Source organism: Misgurnus anguillicaudatus, chromosome 12, assembly GCF_027580225.2.
Source record: "Misgurnus anguillicaudatus chromosome 12, ASM2758022v2, whole genome shotgun sequence".
In the NCBI taxonomy this organism is placed as follows: Eukaryota; Metazoa; Chordata; class Actinopteri; order Cypriniformes; family Cobitidae; genus Misgurnus; species Misgurnus anguillicaudatus.
The window spans coordinates 24154636-24174506 of NC_073348.2; the positions used below are offsets into that span (position 1 = coordinate 24154636).

The 19871-nt window shown below is 37.1% G+C and overlaps 1 protein-coding gene across 1 annotated transcript in view; it reads right to left on the reverse strand.

Moving 5' to 3' along the window:
- The window catches only part of LOC129446297 (protein mono-ADP-ribosyltransferase PARP14), a 53644-nt gene that overhangs the window by 27212 nt on the left and 6561 nt on the right, over positions 1-19871 (reverse strand). The window contains exons 3-10 of the mRNA XM_073874203.1: positions 18205-18260; positions 17853-17883; positions 17386-17592; positions 17031-17258; positions 14415-16846; positions 12931-13167; positions 12508-12717; positions 11761-11869 (exon numbers count right to left, since the gene is read on the reverse strand). Of these exons, the coding sequence (XP_073730304.1) occupies positions 11761-11869; positions 12508-12717; positions 12931-13167; positions 14415-16846; positions 17031-17258; positions 17386-17592; positions 17853-17883; positions 18205-18260 (3510 nt within the window). The remainder of the gene's footprint in view (positions 1-11760; positions 11870-12507; positions 12718-12930; positions 13168-14414; positions 16847-17030; positions 17259-17385; positions 17593-17852; positions 17884-18204; positions 18261-19871) is intronic.

Sequence of the window (19871 nt, forward strand, 5' to 3'; positions counted from 1 at the left end):
GAGGACAGTGGCCCTCCAAAACCAATGCACACAGATTTATCCACATTTGGTACCAATATTTACCCATATGCACTCCTTAGGTACTCCGTGTAGTTTCTGAAAGGGCACCACCCCAGTGTCAGCTTTTGTGACTTTATTCTTCTGAGAGTATTCCTACATTAAGATCACATTAGGTTTTATATGGTGTTTTGTGAATTTATATGATGTATTTGTCAGTAATTTTGAAATAAACAGTATGGCTAGGCCACAGATTTTTGTTTATATATTTTATATATATATATTTTTTACAAAATGGCAACGAGAAAATTGTAAATACTTAAGCAATTCATTGTCATAACAGGATAAGAAGTCAGGTCACCCTTATTTTTATACTAAATATTGTTTTAAAGTAGTTACAAAGTAGCAATCAATGAGGTAAAGATCAATAACAAAACAATTTCTATTGTCAAGAAGATATAGTGTGAATTTAGCTGAAGCAATTTAAAAGTTAACTCAGTTCAATTAAATAGCCATGTAATGTTTATCAATCATGAAACATTTTAATCAGCTAAAAGCAACTCTAAAAAGACAATGTTGTTATTATCACCTCAGTTCCAGCTTTACTATTACATGACAGTGTCTGTGCTGTCATACCAGCAAATAACTTAATACCAAGTGTCTTAAGAAGACACCCCCCCATAAAAACAACAACAACAGCAATGCCCATTTAAAATAGGTTTCATCATTTATTTTATTAGCATGATCTGTAGAACAAAATCAAGAGTACAGAGATGACGGTAAATAAAGACAACCATGTAAACATTCAGTAGACATGTAAAACTTCATTGTTTACCAGGCCACTCAATATAACAACAAGGTTCAGAGTTCATGTAGGTAGTATGTAGCACATTATTGTCTTAAATATTCATTTCTAGGAGAAGGAAATTTGTATTTCCTTTTTATCCAAATCAATTATGAAATAAAAATCACAAGAACGTATTTATAAAATGTTGTATATAAACATCTTTAATACATAGTATTCACCACACATTAGTGTAACAACAACATGTGTAGATGTGTTGACAACAAAACTGTTTTTTTTCCTGATTTTTATATCTAAATATCAATACATTTTGACAACAACAGACCTTCAAGAATAAGACAAACTAAAGTGTTAAACAAAATGTATAGAATAACTTTCTATGATGACAAATACTGTATTGATATGTATAATGGCATGTTTTTAAACAGACACATACTACTGTACAGCATCCTCAGACACCCAGGAACTTCTTGCCACTATAAAGGAAAAAAAAACAATTTAGTTGTACACAGTGTTGTTTAAAAAAACAGAGTGCCGCAGGGGTGACCCACTTCTGTAGGCTAACCCGGAAGTTAGCAGTACAATGTTTCCCCTTCTAAAAAGCCCATTCATTATCCCATAGACTTTTGATTCAAATATGAATAGGCTTTTTATTGAGGGAACCAGTGTCCCGCTAATTTCTGGGTTAGGCTACAAAATAAGCCATACCTGCAGCACACTATTAAAAAGATTCTGTCATCACTCGCTCTCATGTTGTTACAAACCTGTTTAAACTTCTTTGTTCCGATGAACACAAAGAAAGATATTTTGAGAAATGTTTGTAACCAAACCATTCATGGACATTTACTTTCATGGTATTCTTTTGTCCTACCATGGAAGTGAATGGGGTCCATGAACGTTTAAGGGCGCACTCACACTATCCAAACCAAACTGCGCTCGGGCGCGTTTGACCCCCAAAGCCTGGTTTGTTTGAAAAGTGTGATTGCTCTGTTCCGCGCCCGGGCACGGATTGGTTAATCGCGCCACGGCCGGGTTGCAGAGGTGGGCCAGAGCCCGGTTCACTTGGGCTCAGGCGCGGAAGGCTGTGGTGTGAGCGCATTCGCGCCTTAACGCGATTCAAAAGGTGAAGACGTCAGCTGCGCGACCACTCACCTTCATCTGCCGCCGTAAAAACCTTTTGATGCGCGCAGCGGGGTTACGTGAATGTCCGAGCTGCGCACGTGACAGATCAACTAAGCAATATGATGACATGTGAGAAGGCTGTCTGTAATCGCGCACCAAACGACTCCGAATAAAAAACACAGACTTATTATTATGGTGGGTTCCAGTATTAAGGGAGAGCTTTACTTCCTGCTTTTTTCAAAACAATCGCATTTTAATGACGAAAGCGCGCCAGGACTCGGATCGACAAAAAGTACAGTGTGAGCGCGTGCACCTGGGGGAGTAGGGAGGGGTGACAATCGCGCTGGGGCATGGTTTGGTTTGGTTTGGATAATGTGAGTGCGCCCTAAATAACCAATAACCAGTAAACTCGAGTGGATTTAATTTAGCAACTATCAATATTAAAATAAAAGTAATTTACCACAGCTGTGGTCTCTGGCCGCAGTTGCGGGGTTGCTGACAGTAGTCGCAGGGCCTCTGATGGTAGTGGTGGACTCTCTGGCCACAGTTGCGGAAACGCTGACTGTAGTGACAGGGTGGTTGATTGTAGTGGTGGGGCCTATGACGGTAATGGAAGGGTCTCTGGCCACAGTGGTGGGGTCGCTGACTGGAGAGGCGGGGTCTTCGGCTGCAGCGGTGGGGTCTCTGACCATAGTGGTGGGGCAACTGACTCTAGAGGGGCAACCTGTAGAAAATTGCAGAGAACCATTAGACATATCAATTAAAAAAATAGTGTATAATGAAAAAGTCAAATTAGTGTTACATTGAGTTATGACGCCCACATTGCCATGAGTTAAACCATATAATTAATAAACAATTACTAAAACATCATACAACCAACATTTTCTGGAGGGTCAAGGGCAAACATGTAGGTAAACAAGTTAATAGGTGGTCAAATGTATAAATACATTGGCCAACCTCCAAAAACAGCCTCATATAGTCGCATGATAGGTATTAAAAGATGGCTCTGAATACGTTTTTTACCTTAAATTTTGGTAGAGTGGTGCAGGATTCTCTGCAAAGTTATAAATAACATTGGTAAGACACCAAGTATTTCCAACTTGTGGAGCTGAGAAGAGAAAACAAAATAGACTAAACCAGAGTATCCAGTCAAACAAACATAATAAGAAAACAAATATAAGTATGTAGTGCAAATATGAGTATCTATTTATTAATATTGAAATAAATGAAACTTACCAGCAAGTCTATAGAATTAATCATTTTGCAGAAATTGCCATCTTTTTTATTTGGTTGCCCACTGTCCATCAAATGACTGATATGGAGTAACTGCAAGACAAAAACAATGATTGGACATGAAAGGTATTAAAAGATAGGTAAGTGTTGTGATAGCGCTGCTTTTATTACAAATTAAAAGGCTAAACTACAGTGACTGTGTTTAAACCATGGCAATGGTTTGTGTTACTGTGCTTTAACTGAATACAACACATTAGTACAGTTACTGTGCTAAAAGCATATATGCAATGCTTACTGTACCATATACCACAGTAGACCTACCATTGTAAGGTTTGTGTTTACTAAAAAAAGGGTTTGGTACTATGCATTAAGCACATGTACCACAACAGAAATAACTTTACTATGGTAGCAGCACGATACAGGTTGTGTTTTCTAGGCTTTAACTAAAAATAACACACTAAATCTACAGTTACTGTGGTAAACGCATGGTAAATGCAATGCTTATCAGGCTTTAACTTCAAACATCGCAGTAAATACACCCACCTAAAGGATTAGGAACACCATACTTATACTGTGTTTGACCCTCTTTTGCCTTCAGAACTGCCTTAATACTACGTGGCATTGATTCAACAAGGTGCTGAAAGCATTCTTTAAAAATGTTAACCCATATTGATAGGATAGCATCTTGCAGTTGATGGAGATTTGTGGGATGCACATCCAGGGCACGAAGCTCCCGTTCCACCACATCCCAAAGATGCTCTATTGGGTTGAGATCTGGTTACTGTGGGGGCCATTTTAGTACAGTGAACTCATTGTCATGTTCAAGAAACCAATTTGAAATGATTTAAGCTTTGTGACATGGTGCATTATCCTGCTGGAAGTAGCCATCAGAGGATGGATACATGGTGGTCATAAAGGGATGGACATGGTCAGAAACAATGCTCAGGTAGGCCGTGGCATTTAAACGATGCCCAATTGGCACTAAGGGGCCTAAAGTGTGCCAAGAAAACATCCCCCACACCATTACACCACCAGCCTGCACAGTGGTAACAAGGCATGATGAATCCATGTTCTCATTCTGTTTATGCCAAATTCTGACTCTACCATCTGAATGTCTCAACAGAGACTCATCAGACCAGGCAACATTTTTCAACAATTTTGGTGAGCTCTTGCAAATTGTAGCCTCTTTTTCCTATTTGTAGTGGAGATAAGTAGTACCCGGTGGGGTCTACTGCTGTTGTAGCCCATCCACCTCGAGGTTGTGCATGTTGTGGCTTCACAAATGCTTTGCGGCATACCTCGGTTGTAACGAGTGGTTATTTCAGTCACAGTTGCTCTTCTGTCAGGTTGAATCAGTCCATACCACACTCAAAATTGCTTAAATCCTTAAAACCTTTCTGTGGCGTTTAATCAGACCCAAAAGTCGCACGCACAAAAACCATGCGCAAGGGAGAGATACATGGCGCAGAAAACTATTCGCACGCGGAAAAAGCATCCTCGCGAGAGCGCCCCTCCGCTCAGCGCGCACAAATGCAGTCACGTGAGCAAGGGTTTGGATGAGCACTTGCTCGACTCTCTCTATGCTCTCACAGCTGCACCACACGCGCTCGCTCGCGATTACTTTTGCGACTTTGGGGGCGGGACATTGACTGATGTCTCTGCATCTGTGATTGGTTGTTTGATTTGATTAGTGACATGCATGATCTCTTGGTCCACAATCCATCTCCAGTCAATCTAGGTAGAGAAAACATGTTTTAATATGATCATTATGTCAGAGTAGGTAATCTATGTTAAAACATTAGTCTTGTTTAAACCATGCAAACATAAAACAATATGCCCCTTTTTAAGGTATGTATTTTGTTTGTTGTTTAATATGTAGATAATTTAACAACCATATTATGGCAAATGAAATGAAACTCAAATACAACAACAGAGTATATATATATATATATATATATATATATATATATATATATATATATATATATATATATATATATATATATATATATTATATTGTACAGGACTATACTAAAGTTTGCTAATGCTAAGTCTGAACCAACTCTGTAACCTGACAATGTCAATATGTAGCCTATAGTATATATTGCAGGATGATAAACAGTAAACAAAATATATAATAAAATTGGCATTATTGTTTGGTTTGCAGCCTTTTGCATGGATCAAACAAGACAATGTTTTAAAAGGACGTGCTCCGACATAATGGTCCTATTAAAACGTGTCTTCTCTACCTAGATTGACTGGATACGAATTGAGAACAGAAGATCTGAGAACGAATCACTGATTAAATCAACCAACCAATCATAGGCACGAAGACATCAGTCAATGTCCCGCCCCCAAAGACCCAAAAGTCATATTGATCGAGCGAGCGTGTGTGGTACAGCTGTGAGAGCATAGAGAGAGTCAGAGTCGTGCAAAAGCTCATCCAAGCCCTTGCTCGCGTGACTGCATTTGTGCGTGCTGAGCGGAGGTGCGCTCTCGCAAGGATGCTTTACACAATTGTGTTCTGCTTTTTAGCGCTCGAATAGTGTTCGCGTGCTCGTATCTCTCACTCGCGCGTGGTTTTTTTGTGTGCTGGGTCTGATTAAACGCCATACCTTTCTTTCCCATTCTGACATTCAGTTTGGAGTTCAGGAGATTGTCTTGACCAGGACCACACCCCTAAATGCATTGAAGCAACTGCCATGTGATTGGTTGATTAGATAACTGCATAAATGAGAAATTGAACAGGTGTTCCTAATAATCCTTTAGGTCAGTGGTTCCCAACTTCAGTCCTCAAGGTCCCCCTCCCAAAATGTTTTAAATGTCTCCCCATATGAAACACCTGATTCCACTCACTAGTCCCGCTCCAGAATGTTCAAAACGTTCCTTAATTAACACACTAACAAGCTAATGAACTGAATCAGCCCTTACAAAATTCAACCCTGGTTTTTACTACAAAACAAAAAAAAAAACAACATGGTTACTGCAGTAACTACAATAACCATGGTTTAACTATGGTTTTCAAAAACCATAGTTTAACCATGCTTATTGTAGTTACAGTAACCATGTTTTTTTTTTAATTGGAATAAAACCATGGTTAAATTTTGTAAGGGCTGATTCAGTTCATTAGCTTGTTAGTGTGTTAATTAAGGAACGTTTTAAACACTCTGGAACAAGACTGATGAGTGGAATCAGGTGTTTGTCAAAACCATGGTTGTTTTGTAGTTACCATGGTTTTCAAAAACCATAGTTTAACCATGCTTATTGTAGTAAAACCATGGTTTTGCTCATAGTAATCAATACACAAAAAAACATGGTTACTACACTTTTACCACAATAAAACCATGGTTAGTTTTCGTAAGGGAGGTGTTATATATGAAGACATCCAAAACATTCCGGGAGGGGGGGCCCTGAGGTGAGAGTATACACTGTTACCGTGGTAAAGCATGGTAAATTCGACGCGAATCGGATTTTAGCACGCAGTAGCCGAAATATACTGTTACCGTGGTAAAGCATGGTAAATTCGACGCGAATCGGATTTTAGCACGCAGTAGCCGAAACTGTTACCGTGGTAAAGCATGGTAAATTCGACGCGAATCGGATTTTAGCACGCAGTAGCCGAAATATACTGTTACCGTGGTAAAGCATGGTAAATTCGACGCGAATCGGATTTTAGCACGCAGTAGCCGAAACTGTTACCGTGGTAAAGCATGGTAAATTCGACGCGAATCGGATTTTAGCACGCAGTAGCCGAAATATACTGTTACCGTGGTAAAGCATGGTAAACTCGACGCGTATCGCGTTACCTTTATCCTAATATGACTATTATAAACTGGTCGAATCTGCATCACGTCACGTAAAAGCTGAAGATGGCATTTAATCGCTTTAGTTACGATGTGCTGATTTAAAATCATTTTGAGATACAATAAACCTAAGCAGAACTGACAGATATAAAACAGCGATTGAATTGAACACGTTTAACCTGATTTATATAGAGTAATAAACTTTATATCAAATTAAAGAGACTTAACTTACCAACATGCGTTGTTAAATCTCGCGATGTAATGTAATGCAACTCCTAATTATGTCACATGGAGTTCTTCTCTTTAGCGACCCCAGTGGACGTTTATTTTTCAAAACTTTAGCAATACGTACCTGTTAGTACATATTTGTGGTCCTGCAAAAAAGTGTACAGAGGTACGTATTTCCCATGAGACCAGGTTGCAAAATAAATATAAATATTCATTATTCATCATTATGGCAATGTTAAAAAGGCTGTTACTTGTTATTATAGTTATTATGAAAGTTCGCTAAAAAGATCTCTTTCTTGCCGAGATTGATTGACACACAGCATCCAGCGCAGCAGCCAATCAGTGCCCGTGATCTATGTGCAGGCGAGCATCCCGCCCACAGAACGCAAAGTTGAGTTGAGCCGGATCGCTGATACAGACGCGAACTTTTGCTGTTGCTTTAAGGACAGTTTCTTTAATGTTATGTGTGTTTGGTCATAAATGCGAAGTAAGTGGATCTGATTTGACTTCGGTAATGACCAAACCTGTGTTCTGTTTGACTTCTCTTTCTTATATTTGCCATCATAACGTGAATTGGTTTATTAAGCTTAATAATTAATATTTAAACGGTTTAACGTGGTAAATTAATTCTGTTACGCTTATATTTCACGTATGCCATTGTCATTTCTACATATTTATGTCATTAGTGTAATTATATTGTTAAACATCTGAATTTAAAGTGTTTTATGTGTAAGAGTAAACAAACTCATGCCATATGCGTGGTACATGCCCAGACAGCGCACTGTTGTTAAACCACCTGCTAGCTTTGCAAAAGTGTATAATGTCACTGTTCAGTGTTTAATATTTAAACTATAACAATGCATATGACATACAGTTGCCAGCTTTGTTAGATTAATGTTATGAATGCAATGTTAATTGTTAATCTTCAATTGTTAATATTATTTGCAAGTTAATTGTTATTATCCACAAACCTATGTTTGTGTCAGATTTAGCTCATCTCAAACAAGCCTATTAACTTTTGTTATGCTATTTACGTAAGGGATACTATATAGTGAGGCGGTTGTTATAGCGAATGTTAGGTACTATTAACCTTGTTTGTGGTGTTTTGGATATTATTGTTAATTTTGTTTATTTGAAAAATTTAAACATTTAAGTGTTATATTTATTATTTTATATAATATTTTATTTAAAGGTTATTCTATTTACTCTATTTCATTTAAATTATATATAGGCTGTTGTTTGTGCTTCTTAAACTGTGATGTCAATTAAAAATGTTTCTTTGATGGTCAGTGAAAATCACTTTATCAGTCTTTTTATTCAGCAAATCCATCAGTGTGTGTTTGTTGCACTACACTGCCATTCAGTTCAGTGGTATCATATTTTTCCTGTTAGACATCAAACATGGAACTCAAATCAAGAACTCAAGGTGGCGGTTTCCCTGATAGGAATTAAATCAGTCCTAGACAAAAATATAAGACTAAGAGCTGTCCAAATTGAAAAAAGCTTGCACTGACATATCTTAAAATACACCAATGCCCTTTGTTTTGCCTCAAAATCCACACAAATAATGTTTTTAGTAAGGCATATATGTTAAAATTAGTTATGTTTTCTAATTAAACTAAGGCCGAGTCCTGTCTTAAGATATTCCCTGTCCGGGACCACCCCAAGGTCTTTAATTGTCATTCTGTAGGCTACATGTTGCCACATAAGAACAAAATACGTACTCAGGACCAGCAATGTAAAAAAGATCATTAACATACAGTATACATAGAATAATTAAAACATAATTTAATAGACACATTTTAAAAAATATCATAATAGATATAATATTTGCAGTATAGTCATAAGGTAGTCATTGCTTTTCTTTAGGCCTTACTTAAAACGGTCAAAGGGGCCCCCGACCAAATTTTGCTTAGGGCCCCCAAAGGTCTAGGGCCGGCTCTGGGTATGAAATTAAGTTAAATGAAAGCTCGTTTATTCACCATATGATGCTCGTTATGAGGTAATCATATAGGCTAGATACCGTGAGTTAACGAGGTCGTTTACATGCACGTGAGTGCACGGATATCGGTTAATTATTCAAATTAAGAAAACCGCAACCGCATTGCCATGTGTTTTTCCAAGATGTTTGCAAACAGGGGAAATATCACCAAACCAACAATTCATTTTACCAAAACCTCACTATATACCAGCATTTGTATGCACAGAATTGCTGGATTGGATGCATTGTGTGTTGTAAGCTTTTCGTGGCGCAGATGTCAGACAGATGCAAATAGCAAATACATACGAAAGTGTAAAACGTGTATGGCGAACATTTGTTTTTCTGTCATTATAGATGCTAGTTTGGTTAAAGTAAGTTACACACTGAGTGCTTCAAATCATTCAGAAGAGATGCTGTTTTTAAGGGCAGTTTATTAAAGAAGACCTGACATGGATGACTTCCAATGAGAAACGACTGCTAATACTTATATAAATTCATTACAGAAGGTAAGTTTATATATTTATACATATAAATCATTTTATTTAACATAACTGAACAGTTAACCAATCTTTTTAGTATAGTTTTGTACATATTATGGTTATTCATCTGGCAAGAAAGTCACATGACCTGCTGCCAACTTTAATAAAAATATATAATCTTCTCATACATCGTTTTGCTATTGATATCTTATTAAATAGCAATCAAATTGATTAATAATTTGGAAATGTATAAATGAAGATTCATATTGTCTTGAGTGCTGTTTTTAATATAAAAAGAATGTTGAGTTTTCAGAGTCTTTATTGTCATTTTTTTGTGATAGGACTCTACAAGACTATATTTGAATACGGCATACCCATGAATTCTGAACTGTTATTCCTTAACCCAGTTTGGAGGATAAGAGCTTACCAACTAGTTATGTGAGTACACAGAGTACATTAGTACTGTACACTGTCTCTAACATGATTTGTTATACTGAGATGATTTTGATTCAAATAACGGTTAAAACTGCACCCTTTTTTGTATTTTCTTGACTCTTTTTGTCTTTGAAAATCTGCAGAAATATGCTGAGGCATGTATTGCAAAATAGCCAACATACACCAATTAAAGGATAATTGCAGCCTATATCCTGATGAAGATATGGATGACCCTCTGTCTGGTAAACAGGAGTTTAAATATGGTAAGTGTACATGGGTTTGCTACTTTTACGGTTTTAAAGTTTAACACTCATGGTGTTTAAATTCTGTTTTGCTAGGATGGGACAGTTATGTGGCAGCTCTTCCCTGGCTCATTCATCTCTTGCCTTCATTTGTGAAAGGAAGACTGGAGAGGGTCAATGTGCAACTGAAGCTACTGATTGTGCTGTGTAAGTTTTTTTGGTATTTTGTTCTAGTTATTTATTCAGCAGTTAGTTTGCTTGCATTGTTCACCCCATGTAAATGCATACAAGTTCATTAATACACATCAAATACATTTATCAAATACACGCCTGCTCTGCGTTGGGAACAGAAGTTTCATCCAGAGTTTTTGCATCATTCTGGACCAAAAAGCCATTCCCTGCATGATGAAGACCACTGATGCAGCCTCCCACTACATCATGAGTAAAACAACTACAGAACTAAATACCAGGTTGGAACGTATTTAAGAAAAATGAAAAGTCTTTTGAATTGAAATGTCTGTTTTGTTATGGAAAAATCTTTAGTATTGTGAAGGATAAGCATTTCTGCCTGCCAGTAAGGTAATTGCAGTGTATTTTAATAGTCAAGTTTTGAGTAGGGTGGCAAATTTTTTTAACTCTTATTTGATTTATTAAAGACCTTTATAATAAGTGGTTTTCATGTCACTGTGCTGTGGTATAAGATAACTTTCATTATTCCATACTGTATTCTGTTTCTAATTGTAGCTGAGGTATTTAAATAAGCGGTGTTAAATGCAAAGTGTTGTGTGTATCAATGTAAATATTAAATGTGATGTACTTTAATAAAAAGAGGTTTTGCAATATTTCTTGTCATTTGTCTTTTATAGAAACAACCCATTAGCAACAAAAGTGGCTATTACTCAGTATTTTAACACCTAACATTGTTGAATTCACATTACACTGGTGTTGACCTTAAATTAGGAGTGTTAATTTTTAACACTGTATTTCTGTGCCAACACCAGTGTAGTGTGGAAACAACAATGAATAGTGTTGAACAAAGTGTAAAATTTAACAATATTGAGTGTTGAATTAACATTTAATGGGTGTTGGCAAATTAACACTACACTTTTGATTAAATTAACACAGTGTAGTGTGGACACATATACACACTTTGCCAGTGTTAAATTTGACACCGTGGGTGTTATTTTAACACCAGTGATTTTGCTGTGTATTCTGCTAATTTGCCCCGTTTAGTAAATCTAGCCCTAAGTCTCTTTCTGAGACTTGTGTGAATGTCTAAAGTTAAATATCTTTTAATTACAATAGTAAACATTGTCACTTTAATTTATATGACTACTTAATACTACTATCATTTTTGTCCTTTTATACATGTTTTAACTGGTATGTTTAAAAAAAAATGAAAATGTAATGCAAACATGAGATAGAAAAGGCATACCAGATGCTTGTGCCGACTTATCAAATGGTTTTATTTTAGACATAATACGGTGAGGTGCTCCTTTTGTGATGGGACTCTGAATCCCATGTCTGAAGATTCTGGTAAAGCACTAGCAAATAAAGCACACAAATATATAATTAGCATTATCATGAGCAAATGTGATTGACTCTTAATTCTCAAGTAATGTTTAAACAGTGATAAGAAAAATGGAAACTTGAGTATGAAACTTAAATACAGATACCATTCAATAGTTAAGGGTTACTTTTTTAGAATAACAATAATCTCATAACAACCCGAATAGCAAAAAAATGTACTATGGAAATTATTTTGACTACAATAAATCCAAAATAATTCAAAACTACCTTATATTTTATTATCTTCAGTGTATTAACTTTGCCCAGAAATCTTAGGTCTCAACCTGAGATGATTTTAAACAGTATTAAAGAAATTCCTTTCTGTTCTGTGTTCTTATTGAATGCTTTTTCTCATTATTCAAATTTACTTTATAATAAAAATCTCATTTAATTTAGGTATACGCCTTCAGGTTATAATATATTATTATTATTATTTAAAACATAAAAGTCATACCCTTGGTAAATTTTAAACTATGTGTATATAAATTGTAAAGCAATAGGGCTAGTAGTATTAAGTATAACAACACAGTTATATTTAAAGATTTGAGCTCTGTGTGAGAGATTTGTGAACATAAATTGATTTTGAATAGTTTTCCTCCATTTAAACACTTACATCTAAACTTTGTTTGTCAGATGGGTGCACAATCACAGTTATTTCTCTGAGGTTTTTAGCTGTGAATTCCTGGACTTCGTTCAGTATGATCCTGGCCACCAGATCCTTAGGAAAGCCAAGGTTTCCAGTACCAATAGCTGGGAAGGAGACTGAAGTCATCTGCAGAGTTTCTGCTTCTTTCAGACAATCTCTAATGATCTGACCGAGTACCTTTTAAATTCAAAATAATATTATATTATAACCCGTTATCATCTTTAAAGTAAGCTTTAAAAAATAAATGATATTAATATCTTATGATTTTTCAAAATTCATTGAACAACTTAACATTTGTCAGAAATTACATTGCAATGTAATTTATATACTGTTCATTCATTTAAAATCCTTGTTTGAAGTTTTAAATAAACCGCTATTTGTTAGTCTCACCCTATCTTCTGAGGCTTGACCACCAGTCCAAAATGGGCAAACTACATGGAAGACTTTTTTACATTTCAGGTTATACCCATCTGTGATGACCATCTTTCCATAATTCAGCCTGCTTGCATGAACAGCTGTAGTGACCTCTGTTTGGAGTTGAGATCCAGCAGCCTGAAAGAGCGCCTTGGAAATGGCACCTTTACTGAGGTCCAGGTCTTCTGATACAGTGTTTACAATGACATCAGTCTACAGGAGAAACAGGAAAATGGCACAGTTTGGATATAACAGCAAAGTATTGAACGGGTAAAATCTTTGTCAGGCTTCGTCATAGATCAGGGGTGCCCAAACATTTTCCTACCAAGGGCCAAAAGTCAAACCTGACTGAGGGCCATGGGCCGAAAGTAAATGTTGCTTTGTTATATTAAAATTAAAGTTACCCTGATACTCCTAATTTATAATTTTCTAATATTTAAAGGAACAGTATGTTAGAAATTTATATCAATTAATCATAAAATGGCCCTGATATGTCACTAGACATTAAGAAATCATTTTCATTTCAAATACTTATATTACTGACAACAGTGGTCCGGCCAGGATATTGTAATTTAAAAAGTGGAGTTGCAGCCCTCAACTGATGTTTATGTTGTCATTTTGTGTATTGGCCACCAGTTGTGTGATTGCAGTACCAGTTTTAGCCACAAGTTTTGTTATTGCACTACCAGTTTTGGACACAATCGTACATACTGTTCCTTTAAAAAATAAATAAGCAAACATTACTCTGTTTATGCATTACTACTGCAATTTTATTTTCAAGGGTAACTGTTGTAAAAAGAATTCATTTTGCCAATCATTTTTATATTTCCTTTTGTCTGTGTGCCACTGCCTTGACCTCTTCATTATTAGTAGCCTATAGTACCCGAGTTCGTTTAGTTTCGTGATGCATGCTATACAACTTCAAGTATGCATCAGTGGCGGCTCGTGACTGCTCATTCGAGGGGGCGCTAATTCAAAATAAGTGTTCGTAGTGTCATGTGTTGCTTGCGTTTTCAAAATATGTGTTTGTTGCGTCATGTAAACCATGTGCATCACGTGTTTTGTCAAAATAAGTGCCTGCTGCACGCGCGTCAAAACAGTTTATGATTAAAGAGATGCTGACGTTCACAAAATACACGCAAGACACTCCCTTAACACTTAACTCTGATTACACATGAGATTATGCGAGTATCTGGTAAACGCAAGCGTCTTTTTTATCATAAACCCTTTAGACGCATCTGCAGCAGGCACTTATTTTGACAAGACACGTGATGCACACAGGATCTCTCGATGAGAAGAACACATATTTTGAAATTACGAACCACACACATGATGGGCTACATACATGTTGTGACGAACTTCGCATCGAGCGTCCTCGAAAAAAGATCAAGGATAATTTTAATTTTGGGGGGGAACTAATCATTTAATACGACCACTGCAGTAATCCAAGAGTCACTTACCTTTGCATCCTGGATGTTCCCTTTGCTCAAAATGAGGTGTAGTCCACCTTGTGTAGTTTTGGTTTCAAGAACACTCAACCCATCAAAGGATTCTGATCTCCCACCAAAAGAGTTGATTTCTTCTTTCCATTGTGGTTGTTTTTCAAAGTCTCTACCATGGTTTGTTTGCTCATAATTGTGCTTTCCAACCTCTTGGCCTCTTTGTCCGTGATATCCTCGGCCACGACCACGATTGCCTCTTCCTCTGTGTACATAACTGCCACGGCCATTGGGCTTACTTTGATGAGGAACGTTCATTTTGGGGATGAAATCAGCAAAGTACTTTCTGACAGCTTGAGCCATGGCATTCACTGTGGTGCCATTATTGTCAACCAAGTGAATCTCAGTGAGTTTATCTTGTGAGCCACTGCGGGTTTGATCATCAATGAACTCCCGCAACTCCCTGGCAATTGTTTCTGTACATAGTATGAGAGGACAGCCAAATATCCCTGAGCTGATAACAGGCATTGCAATGGAAGAGCAGTGTTTGCCTGACGCCTGCTTTAAACTTTCCCTCACAGCACTTCTGAGACGTTGCACTACACCAGGTCTGTCTGAACTGTTATATCGAGGTCCAACAGCATGCACTACATATTTACAGGGAAGACGACCAGCCTCAGTGATGATGGCATCTCCAGGCCTCAAACGTCCATTCATTTTAATGTACCTGTTACAACAGTCCTGCAGATCTGGTCCAGCAGCTTGAAGAAGTGCCAGGGCTAATCCACCAATGTGCTGCAGATCTTCATTAGCTGCGTTCACCACAGCATCAACTTTTAGCGTGCAAATGTCTGCCTTTCTGACTATAACGGTTACTCCACCTGGAGTCCGAACCTCACAGGACCCCACAAAATCTTCAAAACTACCTTTATTGTAATCCTCCTCCTCCTCTTCCAGCATGTGATCTTCCTGGAGCACAACCATAAATCTGTTTTCCTTCATGAGCAACAGCAGCATTAGTTGACCACCTTCCTTGAAGTATTTCTTTGCGCCTGCCTTTTTAATGATCAGTGTGTCAGTGCAGAGAGCATCTGCCATCTTTTTAAAGAACTTTATACCTTCTGGAACCAACATTCGCTCTCCAGAGACTTTGATCCGGGGTCTCTTTGAATCGAAATGCACCGTCACCTGATAAGACTTAAGAAAACGCTGCCAGTCCTGTGATTTTCGCTGTTCAATAAATTCAGCCACTGCATGCGACTTCACACGGAAAGCATCTTCAATTCTAGTGTGTTTCTCAATGAAGTCTCCTAATGTCTGGCTGATCTCTATCACTGGTTCCCTAAATCCAGATACTATTACTTTGTCTCTTTGTGTTGTGTTTATCAACACTGTCCTCTTTTTGGATGTGCTGTACAAACTTTGCAGTTGTTTAAAGAGATCATGCCACTGTGGTAATGCCATCACACCACGATCTTCTATAATGACGTCTTTAGTTTGAAGAACCATGTTCAACCTCTTCTGTGCCTCAGAAAGTGCTCGGTCTGTGCTTCCAATCAAAACAAGATCTCCATTTTCTACCGTGTATACAGCACTTATTCCATGAGACACAAACAGGTCTTTGGACATCTCACCACAATCCACCAATCTCAAGAACTCCAGTAATGAACGATCAATCTTTAAAGGCGTCTGTTTCATATTTAATTTCTTCTCAAGGACCCAATTCTTGAAGACGAGAATTTCAGTTTTAACACCTGATAAATGTAATTTGTTCATTTTCTTGTTGTAATTAAGGCACAGTTGTGGAGAAGCAGCTGTAGCGGTTTGCAGACCATCTTGTAGAAGCAGGAAGTACATGCCAGGTGTCATCTCTATGTGTTCTGTGACACTGCTCTTCTCTCTCTCCATTTGAGCTGATGCTCGCTCTATTATTTTCTCCAGGAGGGGTCTCAGGTCATTTACATCATGAGCCAGACCTGCCACTGTTAGGACCCCTTTATTCATATCTGTAAAAACCAGATCTTTCACAACATCCTTTATATTATCCTTCACTTTGGTCCACAAGGGGTGCAATACTGGCAACTCAAATGTTGTATACTTAGATACAATCTCTTCGAAGGCATCTGATACATTCTTTCCCCAGCCATCAACATGTTTTCTGATTAAACCTTTCTGTTTCAGCAATGCTGGATCAGGACTGAGCAGAACTTCAGGTTTGTCTATGTTTATTTTGCAGAAATGTGAGCTCATCTTATTACTGATAAAAGAAACAAGGTTTTTCATGAGCAGGAACTTTCTGATGGCAGGATGTAGACTAACTGTGAAAGGTTTAGGTAGCTTCCATGTTGGTCTGTTGCTCCCATACAGTGCTGTACCCAAGGATTTATAGTAGGGGTGAATCTTGACTGGAACATTACAGATGGTATGCCCTATCTTCAACACCTTTTCCTTGTCTGACAAAAATGAATAATATTTCAAGGTAAATTGATGTAAATATTCTCTAAAATGAATGATCTGCATATTGGTCAACTAAATAATGTTGGACAAACAAGAGGATGTCCCCAAATAATAAATCCTGGCTCTTTATTTCCTACTGGAAAATAGCAGAAAAAAAGCAAATGTAACACATGTATTTACCTTCTACATTCTTAAACGTTATAATGGCTGCTTGCTCTTTTGGAAATTCAATGATTTCTTGTACCGGACCACCCCATTTTTCAAAATACAACTCCAGCAGCATCTTATTGGCATCAGATGGAAGATTCTCCACCCTTATACATGTGCTCCTCTCCAGGGCACGGGCCTTCAGACCATAGTCCTTAAACTTTCTGTGTGTCTTACTCTCCTCAAGAAACTTTCCTGCAACTATTAAAAATGTTATTTTATACAGAAGATACATTTAATTATATAAATGACATACAATTCAAGAAATAAGCTAATTATAATGTATGTCTATTCCTGTATAAGACTGAAATATTGATGGACAACTTACTGGGGCTTTTAAAGGTCACGACTGCTTTGTTTAATTCTAGTATTAATTCCATGGTAAAGTCCTTTTCAGAAAGACCACTGACAGACTCCACCAAAAGAGACAAAATATTTTTTGTAGTGTCATCTACAACATTTTCCAGAAGTACAGAAAATGACTCTTCAAGGGTCTTCAGATCCAGATCACTTCTGGCTGGGGGTGCACTTGGAACTTTAGACAAAAAAATAATCAAATGTATTATTAAAGGTTAAAGCTTTTAGACAACATCTAAAATGAGCAACATCTCATTTAAGCTAAACCTAAGAAACAATTAAACACTACTTTTTGGTAGTTCCAGTGATATATTTGACTGTAACTGTAAGTAATTTATTGATCTTTATCAAAGATATTTGTAAGTAAGTACATCAGAAATCACAAAAGACCACCATGTACATAAGCTGCCACAAACCAAAGTCAAGATGATTACTTACTGGGTTCTTGATATCCAGATGATTGCTCTTCCTGAAACAATATTACAATTCTTTATAATCTCGTGACAGAACGCTGTCAAACAAGTACAGTGGGTTAAACCCAACACGCTCAAAGAATAAGTGCAAGTGTTCAGGTTTGCTCAATTCAACTTCATGTGCGGCTGCGCAGACAGATCGCATAATGACGTCAATGTACTGCGAGAGCGATTTGAGAGTAAACTGCTCCGTTTCAGTTCTCCAATCACTCTCGCGGTACTTTGACGACTTGTCATATTTTAATAGGCTACCGTCCACATCTATAGTGAAATAAGTGCTGATGTTATTGTATATTAAGAAAGCTCCGTCTGCTTACCAGCTGTACGCTGTTGTCTGTCTCTTTCCATGCATTGCTGGGTTTGCTCAGTTTTAACTTGTGTGGGATTTGATTTTATTTTATTAGTCGTACTGTTTATAATCTTAATTCATGTGTATTTTTAAAACAATGATTTCTGTGCTGAGTACAAGAGAGCTGTCTGTGTGTGGAGGGTTATTGGGGGGAGGTAGCTTGAGTGAAGGAATTTCCAGCTGGTGGCCGAGCAAAGAGATAAGGAGATAAGAGCAAAGCTTTAAGGAGAAAACAAAGAAGTGCATGCTTTTGATATTAGTTCACTGGCAATCATTCATTTCCAGATTGTTACATGTAGAGGTGTTTGGATTTATACAATTACATGTTGCTATGAATATTAATGTGTTAAAATATATAAATGATTATGCCTTTGTGCCCATGACTAATGTAGAAGATTGCCCTGTAATAAGACATTGACATGTAGGGATGAAATGCTCGAGGGCACAAAGTGGCTGATGTGTGTGTGGGAGCCAGGGGGGCTGTAAAAAGCCCTAAGGGAAAACATACTGAACAGATGTTTTTTTAATGATGATAAAAGTGTTTGCTTAGAAGTAGTATTGCAGTAAAAGATTTAATATGTGTTTATCTATCTAAAGAAGTTAATGTGTGCCTTATTCATATAACCAATTTTACGAATAATGAAATTATGTCATGATATTGAAAAGTGTTCTACATAATAATCACTTTTATCTTACAGTTTGTTTTTTATGAATAAATGAATGTTTTATTAATGATTTGTTTTTAAGAAAGCATTATAAAATGCTATGTGAAGTCAATCATATGTAAAGTGGAAAAGTACTGGGGGGAGAAGAAACAAACTGCAGGACTCTCAAAGTTGGGGGAGAGCAGTTGTTTTTTCCTTTGTCTGTGTGTTTATCTTTGCCTATTAGGCTAAAACTGGGTGTGGTGAGGGAGTCAGATTCACGAGGAAAAGCAGCCTTTGTGGGTGGAGATTCTAAGAAGAAGATCGACGTCACATACTTTATAAATAACTGTTTTCCCCAAATGCTGGATGTTAGTTGCTTGCCTATTGTGGCCTTGAAACAACCCGGCGCGCTGTAAACTTTTTCATATCTGATCAATAAATATTCAATTTAGATATTTGTGTATTTCCTCCAATTATGAACATGCAGATGGACGCCTTATAGTCCAACAATTGGTGATCCCCGACGTTGTTGGAGGGAAAAGAAGATTAAGAGAAGTTTCGAATTGCTTAAGATTGAGTAAGGGAGGGCTCCATTTCAACACAAAAGACCGGTCTTCTAAAACAAAGGTAAGCAGAAGCCTGTTTTATCAAATTCTGCTATTGGACATATACCAAATTAATTGTGTTGATAAGGAGATCCAAACTGAAAGTAATAAATAATTGAATAAAAGATCAGATTGAAAAACTTTAAAAAAAAAAAATAATAAGGTTAATAGAAAGAGAGAATAGGGTTGAATGGTCCCTTGGGTGAAAATCCCATAAAGGTAAAATTGTGGTTGGAGTCCATTAATGTACTAGACATTATAAATTTATTAGTTTGGGTTAGAGGCCCTTAATGTATTAGACATTATAAATTTATTAGTTTGGGTTAGAGGCCCTTAATGTATTAGACATTATAAATTTATTAGTTTGGGTTAGAGGCCCTTAA